Source organism: Dromiciops gliroides, chromosome 4 (assembly GCF_019393635.1).
Source record: "Dromiciops gliroides isolate mDroGli1 chromosome 4, mDroGli1.pri, whole genome shotgun sequence".
NCBI lineage: Eukaryota > Metazoa > Chordata > Mammalia > Microbiotheria > Microbiotheriidae > Dromiciops > Dromiciops gliroides.
In genome coordinates, this window is record NC_057864.1 from 258,347,617 (window position 1) to 258,359,980 (window position 12,364).

The 12,364-nt window shown below is 39.2% G+C and overlaps 1 protein-coding gene across 1 annotated transcript in view; it reads right to left on the reverse strand.

Annotated features, from left to right (window-relative positions):
• Nucleotides 1–12,364, reverse strand: part of XPO5 (exportin 5) — a 70,382-nt gene that overhangs the window by 17,038 nt on the left and 40,980 nt on the right. Inside the window, exons 15-20 of the mRNA XM_044001072.1 lie at nucleotides 9,565–9,720; nucleotides 8,021–8,062; nucleotides 7,230–7,319; nucleotides 6,245–6,444; nucleotides 5,317–5,416; nucleotides 4,021–4,202 (exon numbers count right to left, since the gene is read on the reverse strand). Coding sequence (XP_043857007.1) covers nucleotides 4,021–4,202; nucleotides 5,317–5,416; nucleotides 6,245–6,444; nucleotides 7,230–7,319; nucleotides 8,021–8,062; nucleotides 9,565–9,720 — 770 coding nt within the window. The remainder of the gene's footprint in view (nucleotides 1–4,020; nucleotides 4,203–5,316; nucleotides 5,417–6,244; nucleotides 6,445–7,229; nucleotides 7,320–8,020; nucleotides 8,063–9,564; nucleotides 9,721–12,364) is intronic.

Here is a 12,364-nt window from a genome sequence, read left to right on the forward strand (position 1 = left end):
ACTAAAATTATCAATGTCAAAAACCAGCTGCCCAAGTCCTAAATAAATAAGGAAAGAAGCAAGTTGCTGCCAATTTCTATCAAGACAAAGTAGTCAGTAAACAATGAAAAAAGACCCCACATTATTGTTTCCAGTTCCAGTCTTCTTTACCAAAAATATCATAGCCATTCTTTCCTCATTTATACTTTGTCTTTCCTGAAACCCTGTTGTGGAGTACAAAGAGGGTAGATGTAAAAAATAGATATGAAAAACTGTAGTTCTTGTTAAATCTATCAATTCCCCTCACTCACTAAACAATTTCCCATTGTATCACATTGTCAGACTCAAAGGGTTGAGGCAGAGATGGATAGTCAAGACAATCTTATAGAGTTTCTTTTTGGGGGGGAGGTGTGAGGCAATTGGGGTTAAGTGACTTGCCCAGGGTCACACAGCCAGTAAGTGTTAAGTGCCTGAGGCTGCATTTGAACTCAGGTCTTCCTGACTCCAGGGCCGGTGCTCTATCCACTGCACCACCTATCTTATAGTTTCATCAGGCACTACACATAGCTTTAGGTTGGTCTGGCAGGGTAACGGGTTATAGAAATGCAATTTTTGCTCATAATCTAAGCAATGCCAGACAGAGGTATTTACCTAATAGAACCCCAGTGGTGGGTTAGAAACCAAACACCAAGACAACTCCACTGACAATAAGAGGAAGTCCTATTTTAAAATGGTTTAGTGGCTCTTCTCAGGGATAGTCTTAGTTTTAGCTAAATTCTGGCTTAATGGACTATGACAGGTGTACAGAGTAGAGTACCGATTCCAAGCAGATTCTCTGTGGGGAACAAAGGATATTCAGTCATGTTCCTGAAAGTGAACTTGGTCCCTACAGTCTAAACAAAGTAAGGCTGGTAGTTTTAGTGACACCATTCTGCTATGTTCACTTAGGAGTAAATGGCTTGGGGGCAGCTAGGTGGCACAGTGAATAAAGCACTGGCCCTGGATTCAGGAGGACCTGAGTTCAAATCTGACCTCAGACACTTGACACCTACTAGCTGTGTGACCCTGCGCAAGTCACTTAACCCTCACTGCCCCACAAAAACCAAAAACAAACCAAGAGTAAATGGCTTTTTCAATAGAGAACCAAATTCTTGATGGTTGCCAGTAGACCCAGGTTATCAGGAGCCAAACCCAACAGTCTAGGATAGTGAGCTAAACACTGAGAGCAGTGGAGTAGAGGAGTGGGAGAGGAAGATACAATGTTTCCCCTGGGACTGGGCCTGCAATAAGGTCTTCCAAAGGCCTTGTCCCCACACAAAAACGACTTACCTGAGGAGATACTGACTTTTTATGACCAAGGAACAGTGACTAGAAAGCTGTTCTGACCTGCCCTCCCTCCAAAGCCTCCCTTCCTGCCCATGGCATATCAAAAGCATAACACAGTTGGAGATGAGGGAGCATAGCTATTTACTCTTGAAAAGTTGCTGCAATTTGCCATCTTTTTTCTTCTTTTCCTAAATTTCTTACAGTTTCTCATAGCTATTTCCACCTACAAGTGGCTACTTTAGGAAAGTGTACCTGCTGCATGTTTTCTGCCAATATCAGTTCTTGAGGCAAGACCCCAAGATGCTAGGGATAGAGCTCTTTGGTTTTTATCCTCAAATCACATGTGATTACTATCTCCAGATGGACCTCACAAGTATAAAGACTACTGCATGAAGTAGCAAATGTTATTGAAGTGACAAGGATCCTAGAGTTCTTCTATCTCACTCTCTTTCCCCTGCCCATCCAGTAATCTTCATGTTAATGATGACGGTAATATTATTTCTACTTTTTTCACCCAAGTGTAATTTATCAACACAATGCTCAAGGTCTCATAAATGGCCTTCTAGGTTAGGGCAATAAGCTCACTATTCACATATATGAATTCTGACCCCACTGAGTGCCTGGCACAGTGTTCCCAAACAAGGAGGCACACTAAAGGATAGTTCTATAAGGAAGTTTCTGGGTCATCAAAACAATTTAATCACCACAGTGCCAACACTATTTGTTATCAAATTCTCTTCCCATCAGCAGCTATCTATAAAAAAGCACCTGCAAGCAGAAATGTAAACTGAGTACAAAAGGGTGTATTATGATAAAAGATAAAAGTATGATTGATGAAATGAGCCACTGGAGGACAAGAGAGTTCTATGTGAAAAGGCAAGTGTCTCCCCCCAATTTTACTATCCCAATGAACTCACAAACCAGCCAACAATCTTGTTTCATCCTACATTCCAAATAACCAATAAAATACATCTTATTCTATAGAATCTAATGTCAACTTTCACCGTCTTCCTTGAACAAACTTAGAGGCAGGAGATATTGTCAATCTTGACAATTTACCTTCATCCAAACCCAAACCTGGTCTGTTTTTTAAAAAAATTGTCATTCTTGGTCCCATAGCACCACCTGGACCCTACTGAGGAAGAGAAAATTGCTGAATCAACGTTTAATAAAGCACCTGTTCATGTTAGAACTTTGGAGTTTCTAATAACACAGGAATCTGAGAACATCAAGGTGACATTCTGCAGCAACTTTGTATGTTTCCTTATTGATCTTATTTCAACTCACTGTTTGGGTTCTACCAACTGAACATTACTGCTTTTCCTGCCTACTTGTTTACTCTTACCCAAATACTTAGGTTCCCTAGAAGTCTAGTAAGAGGAAGGCTGAAGAAGGGAATGACAGCCTGCTCAGTGTCCTTGTTGCTCTGTGAATTTATTACTATATCGTCACCATGACAAATGAAAGATGGTAATAATTTTACCTCTGCCTAAATTTGTAATACACCCCTCCCACCCCAGTCCTGTGGTCCAATTCACAACCAACATTTCTTGTAGAATAGTTTCTCTGTAAATCAAGACAGCATGTCAACACACATGAAGACAACAACCCCCTACCTCTACCAGGTACCCAGAGAGCTGACAATCTTTAACGTTGTTCTTCTACTCCAGATGAATGAGAGACACAAAGCACACTACATGAGACACAAGCATTTTGGATTGCCTCACTATGCTCTGATGCTTTGGTCAGCAAAGTAACAAATGGGGTTGGTACCTAGCACCAAGTTTCAACATGGACAATACTGAAAGAGATAAGTAAATGCTCAAATTCATCTTTGGACAGGCAAGAACTGGATTTCATTTCTCCCTTTGAGAAATTTCATTGTGACAGCTACCCCAAACCTAGGAATTACATGATCATCTGCAGTTTCCAAGCATACGTATTTATGACATCTCTTTCTACTTGTTTCATAGATTAAATCATGGAGAATGGTGTAGGGTGTATAACATCACAAAGACCTTTGAAGCTTGATGCTTACTGGATGTGTGACATGTCATTTAATCTCTTAGTGCCCCAGACAACTTTCTAATATTTGGAGTTTCAAGGCAAGTGCTGAATTGCATTCGTAAAAGGAGTTTTCACACTGGGAGCACCCTAAACAGATGACATCACAGGCCCAACTCAGCCTCCTCTTCCCTACCCCCAGGTCTCAGTAAATGAGGTGGAAGATATAAACAATTTTCATCGAGTATCAACTTTCTTCTCCTTTTCAGCTCACAGCCAGCATATAGATTCGTTACACTTGCAGTCAGAGTAATTGTTATGCTTGTTCATATGAATTTCATCTAGAGAACCATAATGGCAAAGCACAGATGCCCAGGTGAGCAGTTATTTGAAAGTGCATGGTTTATGTCAAAATGCAACTCAAGGGGAAGGGGGAATGAGGGCTGGGGAGGAGTGAAGAGAATAGACATTTTGGAAAAAGCAGTTATGGGTTTATACTCAAAATCAAAACCAGGACAAGTAAGAAATGAGGTGTTTCTTTTCGCCAGGGTTTCACAACTTCTGGGGTTACTTTAGGAAAAGGAAGAGTTCGACAAATGACAACATCGTCAACAATGGAACAAAATGCCATTGATTCCAATGGGAAAACATATTAAAGTCATGCAAACAAATAAATTTTAAGTCAGAAAATGACCCAACACCTTGACTCACCTTATAAGAGCGAGCAAATTGTCGAGAAGTTTCAGGACCTGCTCTGTGCAAGGGTTACGAAAGATTGGATTGCCACTTGGTGTATAGCCAACCACAAATCCTCCAGCCTTAGCCTCTTCCAGGTCTGTGGGCCAACGAGCCCGTTTCACAACTCCCAGAATGGTGTACACACAAAAACTTATCTATAGCAAAAAGAAAACAAGAGATAAATAGAAGGCGAAATATGAACAAAAATAACTCTTCTTAGCAAAGGCTTATTTAGTGCTTTGGCAAAAGCAGTATGAGGCCAGCGAGAAGGTGAAGATGTCCCCTCCACTTGCTCACTGGACCTTGTTCTCTTTAAGCCAGCAAAGCCCAAGGGGAGTCCTCCAGCCGCCCCTCTCCGGGCCGGTGGTAGCCTCTGGAAACCTGTTTACAAGCTTCCCCACCATGAGGATACCTTCCAGGGTATGCAACGACCCTTCCACAGGAGCTTATGACTGGAAGATGTCTTGGTGCTAGTCGTGCTGAGTCGAGTGTCTGCAGGATATGCTCTAAAAGGAAGTGTTTGGGTCACCACTATCTTGTCTCCCTGCAGCACAATGCTCCGAGGACTGACCGCAAACCTTGCTCCTGTAACAGGTCTGAAAGTGGATTAACATCTCCAGGGCGACCATCGTCTTACAATGGTGCTCAGTGGTTTAGAGTTTGTTTGGCTGTCATAAGGCCAAATTATCAATCTTTTAAATGTTGACTCCTTCAATTCTACTCCAAGAACAAGAGTCAGTAGCTCATGCAACATCAGGGGAGGGAAGAAAATTCCCATCATGGTACATTCCACGTCTCCAACCCACATAGACTCACTCTAAGTTCTTCTAAGTCTTTGACTCAGGTTTTCTAATTCCTTTCCTTGTATTCTCCTAGACTACAAATTCACCTTTCCCAGGAAACTGTTAAGAAGGACCTTTATATTATACTTTATATGGGGCTGAAATAATGCTGGCTGGGAGACCATCAATTTTCCATGCTCATTGCTGATTTATTTTCATGAAACTTTATATTTCAAGTGTTGTTTAGAACTTTTTGAAGTTAAGTAATAATTGGCTATTCTACTGTGTGAACACAGCTTAAAAAAATCTCATTTAAAAAGAAAGAAGCAGCTTAGAGCAGCAGCAGCAACATTGCTAGGTCACTTCCCAAAATGTCAATGGGAAGAAGCCCAGGACTAGCAGGACTGAGAGAATGGAAAACACATCACACAGCCATACACAATAATCAGGACAGAAGTTGCTTTCCCAGAAAAGGCTTTTTACTTACTCTTGAACGATTTAGACCATTGGAATCTTCCAATCCTGGCTCACAGATTTTGTTATCAGCACCCACATAGGCAATAAAAGCATCAGCATCTGAAAGCACTCTGAGGTTTGGACACAGAGGAGAGAGAATTAGTCAGTATTTTCATAGTTTCAACCAAAGTGGATGCAAAAGAATCTGGTTGCCAGTTTATATTCCACACAATGTTGGGGTTATACAAATGTCAGAGGTTGTGGTTATTTTGCACTCAAGACTTTGTTTCAACAGAAAGGAGTACATATAGCTTAAACCATTTTATTCTTATTTAAATATGTACTCACTCAGAAGGATCAAAAAAGAGGAACCTTCCTTTTTTTTTGTTTTGTTTGTGGGGCAATGAGGGTTAAGTGACTTGCCCAGGGTCACACAGCTAGTAATTGTCAAGTGCCTGAGGCCAGATTTGAACTCAGGTCCTCCTGAATCCAAGCCTGGTGCTTTATCCACTGTTCCACCTAGCTGCCCCCAGAACCTTCCTTTTAAATGGGCATTTGTGCCTATCTGTGTGGCTTCTACTTGTGCTGACTTTCTTAGCTATTCCTCCCCTCAGCTAAAGTGGAAAATAAAAGCCCAAGAGAAACATCACAAGCCTTAGCCTACAGTCAGTCCAGAGTAGACATGTACCACCATGGCACTGGCCATTACACCCATGTGTATGTATTGTGCTGCCTGGAGAATGAACTCTCCCAACTACCAGTTATTTTATAATTACTTAGAGTTCAGAAACTCCTGAATGCTACTACCCCAACCTTATATTCTTATAGGCTCCAAAATATAGGATTCCAAAGACAGTTGTTACATACAGAAGCCAAAAAAGTTGCCTTCCTTCTCTTCTGGCCTTTCCCCTACTATCCTTATAAGCTTCGAGGAGAATGCAAGATAGGATCCACTATACCTTTGCATCTCTTCAGAAAGCCAGAGGTTGGCAACTGGTGACATCAGCTCCTCCAGGAAAACTTTCTGCCGCTTGTAGTCCTTGAATTGATTGCTGATCAGGACTAGGGCTTCCATAAGGGCACACTTTTCCATCTGTGTCAGGAGCAGCTCATTGGAGAGCAGTTGCTTTACATGGTTATAAAGCATGTCAAAATTGGGCTGTAGATTACAAAAGAAAGAAGAATGAAGGGCAGCAGGTCTGTTTTTCTTTTTAATGGATTTTAAATTCATGTATATCTCTCCACGGTTTCCCCTTGTATTCTGCATACACAAATACCCCCTGCCCTGTCATCTGTTAGAAGGGGAAAAAACCCAGCAATGCTGATTAATACAATATAAAAATGTGACATGTACAATGTTCCATGGCCATGGTACCACTTCCTTCTGACAAATGAAAAACAAAGATATCTATTCTAGAGACTGTCTGAGAACTTATACAATATTCTCTCCTAGTGTCAGCCCCTTCCCTTAATAGTGAGGAGGCATGTTTCATTCATTCTCTGATGCAGGATATTAGCTAATTTTTTCCTTGCCTGGCTGAGATTGGCTTTTTATGGAGAAAGCTTCAGATATCCAAAGACGGCTACAAAAAGGGATCTTAACTAGGCTCAGACCACACTTTGAGAACTATTTATTTATCCTATCAGATTGTGTTCTTGCTTTGTTGCTCTCAAGGTGAGACCATTTCATGTTTGGACACTTGATAGCAATACCTAAAACAGCCTTACATAGAAATGCAAAGAATATGCAAATTTACACAGAATTAAAGGTAAGGAGAGAAATTTTTCTATAGGAAGGAAAATATATTTATATTTTTAACTACAATAAGACAAATCTTAGAGTTTTTCTTTAAAGTTAGATTTACTTAAGACCATAGTTAAACAATAATGAAATTAAGCTGAAAGCAGATTAGAACAACTTCTTGGCCTTGCTCTAAGTCTTACCAGCACAAGTTGAGGATAGTCACGACACATTTTGATGATAGAAGAACATGCATGTCTTCTCACGTTCCTCACAGCACGAGTCCTGGGAGCCTGAAAAGAAAAATTCAATGAATTAAGGGCCAAGTTTAACTGGTTAATCCCTACAGCTACCTAATGTAATTATTTTAGGGTAAAAACTCACAAGTATTTTACTTAAGCCAATAGTTTACCAGGATGAGGAGCAGATAAGGTGCTGAATATCGAATTACAAGACCTGGGTTTAAATCCAAGTTCTTCTAGTTTCTACCCTGTTTAACTCTAAGCAAATTACTTAACCATTCTAAGCCTCAGTTGTCTAATTTATAAAACAAGGGGGCTGAACTATATAACTCCTAAGGCCCCTCTTCCTTCTAAAGCTAGAGTTCTACTCGTATTTTGTGACTTAAGTTACGTTTGCAGTCAACATTAACCAAGAGAGACCCAAGACTACTGTGTATGATGAAATATTATAACAGAGAAACCTGGTCTTAAAAGATTCTAGATTCCTTGTGAAAATGTTTCAAAAATGGAAGGAAATAACTATCACTTGTACAGGCCTCCTGTGTTGACTTGGAGATGAAAAAGATGGCATGTGCAGCCTGAGTCCTGAGAAAGATTCTATTATTCTTATTTATCTATTAGCTCTAAAAAAGACCTCCGTAATAAGAGAGAAGGAAATTGCAGATGTCGATATGAGATGGGCTAAATTAAAGGCAAAGCATCAATATTACTTCTTAGGATTTGGAAAATGAATAAAATTTATGCTCTCTTACCTTACTCTCCTCGATAATTTCAAAAGTGACAGAGGAAAACAGCTAAAGGGATGAAAGAAAATGATCATTTCTCAGTATCAGTTATATATCTCTGAAATAGAAGAGTCAATAGATTCCTATACCGAATTCAGTATTTTCCTTCTGAAACTTGCTACCCCTTTAAATGGCACCCTTATCTTTCTGGTCAGCCATTCTCACTGTCTCTTCTTTTTTTCTCTCCTTCTTAACAATGCCACCAAAGTCCTGTCAATTCTATCTCTTTGATATCTTTTATATCCAAACTTTCCTTATCATTCCATGGTCATGATTTCATTTATGACCGCCTTAGAGTGCATACCAACTATTAGATCATTTCCCCACTTCACCCTCTAAATGAGAGGTGTCAAATTCAGGGCCAGCAAAACTCCAGGCCTCAATCAAATTAAAATGTTACTGAGAAGTGTTCAACAAAATAAATAAAAAATACAGTACAACAGAGAATATTAATTTGTGGTTTTTCTAAGGCAATACGCAAAGATCCCTTTCTATTAATTTTTTTTGGAGGGGTAAGGTAATTGGGGTTAAGTGACTTGCCCAGGGTCACACAGCTAGTAAGTATTAAGTGTCTGAGGCCGGATCTGAACTCAGGTCCTACTGACTCCAGGACCAGTGCTCTATCCACTACACCACCTAGCTGCCCCCCTATTTAAATTTGCTATCACTGCTCTAAACCATTTACCCTAATTTTCCTAAAGCACAACTTTGATCACATCACTATTGCTCAAAAATTCTGCCTACCAAAAAAAGTTCTAATTCTTCAGCCTGGCATCCATTGTCCATAATTTCTACACTAGCCAAAGTGCTGTCTCCAAAACCCATTTGCCTTTATTCATACTTTTCCTAGTGTCTGCAATTATCTCTCCATCTAGCCACCCCACCTCTACTTCGAGGTTCAGTTCAAATTGAAGCTACCTCTTCCAATAAAGTCTTATCTGATCTCCCAAGTCAGAAGTAATCTCTCCCTTCCCACAAACCTCTACTGTATCTTGTTTGTACCTTTTTTAGTGCACTTTTATTTGGTAAGGTTATTGGTGTACATATTTCCTTTCTGTATCTAGATGCTTAAACTCCTTGAAAATGGGAATACTGCCTTGTTCATTGTTGTCTTTTGCTAAGCACTTAAATGTTGCATAAAAATTTCAACCATTTCAAGAGAGGAACAAACTCAACATTATGGTAAGCTTTACGCGTGATGACTAATCATCATATAGTCATCTTGCAAAAAACCCATTTTTTTTTTGCAGAATAGTTTTAGATTCACAAAGTACCATTGAGATGATTTATATGACAGAAAAAAAAGTTTATGAGAGAACTTAAAAACAAAGATCCAACTGATTGTTTATTATATAATAATAGCATTATATGCTTGTTTCCTCCCCCAAAATCATTTTCTTGCAATTTGTAATGCTAGTTACATTTTCTAAATGCTTACTGACCATGCCTCAAAAGCAACAAATAGTGATTTATTTTGCAAGTAAAACACAAAAGGGGATGGAGTTGCTTACCTTAGAAAGGACCTGGGGCAGGTATTCTGGTCTGTAACTGACAAATGGAAAGAGTGCTGAAACATTGGTGAGGACACAGGACAAGATGAGGGGATCCTTGGTATTAAAGTTCAGTACAATCTGCAACAGCTCTATGCCATCATTCACTGGAATTTCCTGCAACATTAAAATGTCTTTGAGCAATGACCATGGTCTTTTTTTTTGCGGGGCAATGGGGGTTAAGTGATTTGCCCAGGGTCACACAGCTAGTAAGTGTCAAGTGTCTGAGGCCAAATTTGAACTCAAGTCCTTCTGAATCCAGAGCCAGTGCTTTATCCACTGCACCACCTAGCTGCCCCCAATGGCTATGGTCTTTTAAAGTAACTGCTGTATGGGGGTAGGACAGAGTGGGAACATGACCTTGAGACTCACAGAGAATGTAAGCAACCTTAAGTAAATGCAAACAGCAAAAGGAATTCCAACTATCCCATGGGAAAACTTGCGTGTAATGCTGGGCCACTGTGGCACTATGCCTTATTTGTTCTGTTTCTATATAATACGTGACATGGCCTGCAGTGATGGGATCCATGTTTTTTTGTCTTGCTACCATCCAGGACAATTAGCCTCTTATGAGTAAACCCTCTGAACCCAATTAATCTTAATAAAACCTATTAGTAACCAAGCTCTGGTTTGGTTACCCTTTCTTGGGTATCTCAGTATTCTCTTGGAGGGTATGCCCCCTTACATTTGGCATATTGGGTGGTTAGTTGGCCCCCTTACAACTGCCTGAGTTCATTCACTTCAGCCATTAAGTTTTATCAAGACTCCTAGGCATAAGTTTCTAGATACACAAGCTCAATAAATCTTTAATAAAACAATAAAATTATACTATAGGTAGTCAAGAATTGACAACACAAACTAGAGATTTCTCAATGGGGAGGGAAAGGAAAGGAGAAAAAACATTTGGTGATAGCTGTAGCCTAGAATGCTATAAGACACCTGGACTTTTAGTTAACTGAGTCTACCAAGTGTTTATTTTTACTTAATATACATTGACACAACTTGACTGAAAGGGTCTTCAGGTTGTTAGTTTTATCTAATACACATTTAATTCTTTGGACTTCTACCTATAAAGCAGGATTCTATAATTCTAAGTATGAAGGTTTCTACTAATAATAATTTATTGTGAGCCACCAAAAATTAATGAAATTATAAAATTCAGGTGTCTTGCTGACATTTCTTTGCTTTCTCTTTGAAATTTCATATGACCTATATAAGAACAGAAGACATTCCCCAATGGTCAAAGGCAGATTTCAGATGAAGAAATTAAAGCTATCTACAGTCATATGAAAAAATGTCTCAATCACTACCAATTAGAGAAATGCAAATTAAAAATACTCTGAGGTACCAACTCACACCTATCCAATTGACTACTATGACAAAAAGGGAAAATTATAAATGCTGGAGAAGATGTGGGAAAATTGGAACACTAATGCATTGTTGGTGGAGCTGTGAACGGATTCAACCATTCTGGAGAGCAATTTGGAACCATGCCCAAAAGGTTATTAAACTATGCATACCCAGCAATACCACTACTAGGTCTATATCCCAAAAAGATCATAAAAAGTGGAGAGGACCCACACAAACAAAAATATTTATACTTGCTCTTTTTGTGGTGGCAAAGAATTGGAAATTGAAGACATGTCCATTAGTTGGGGAATAGCTAAACAAGTTGTGGTATATAATGTAATGGAATACTAATGTGCTGTAAGAAACAACGAGCAGGGGGGCAGCTAGGTGGTGAAGTGGATAAAGCACCGGCTGGATTCAGGAGGACCTAAGTTCAAATCCAACCTCAAACACTTGACACTTACTAGCTGTGTGACCCTGGGCAAGTCACTTAACCCACACTGCCCAGCCAAAAACAACAACAAAAAAAACAATGAGTAGGCAGATTTCAGAAAAAATTTGGAAAGCCTTAAAATGAATTGATGCTGAGTGAAATGAGCAGAACCAGTATCAACAACATTGTGGGATGATCAACTGTGACGGACTTGGCTCTTCTCAGCAATACAATGATCTAAGATAATGCCAAAAGACTCATGATGGAAAATGCTCTCCACACCCAGAAAATGAACTATGGATCTAAATGCAGATTGAAGCAGACTATTTTCATTTTTTTAGTTGCTGTTGTTTCCTCTTTATTGTTTTTTTCCCTTTTGTTCTGATTCTTCTCTCACAACACAACTAATGTGGAAATACGCTTAACGTGAAAAATTTCAACTCAAAATCCTACAAAAGTGAATGCTGAAAACTATCTTTACATGCAATTGGAATAAAATAAAATACTATCAAACAAAAAAATTCAAATGATCATCTTTTCCTTTTCCATCCTTCTTACATGCACTCTAAATTTGTTTATTTTTTTATTAAAGTGATTCCCCAAAGATTAAGTAAACTAATAAAATCAAGTTTCTAAAATAGCAGGTAAGACACTCTGGACCTAGAAGTTGTACAAAGATGCAGACACTTTATAAGACTTGACCTGAGAAGTCAGTCAGGACACTCATTCTCTCATTACCACTTACTAACAACAACAATTAAAACATATGACATACAAGTATAATGTTGTGAATTACTCAGAAGCCAATATAACCACTGCTGTATAATTTCCAGTGTTTGTGGGAAAAAAAATCTGTAATTATGTTATCAATGGGTATTGCTTCCTGTAATGCAGTTTACAGTTCCTCTACAACTGACTTAAGGGTCCTTTAAGAGCTGCAAGGGAACAAATTATCCAGTAAGCAACTGGAAACAAAAC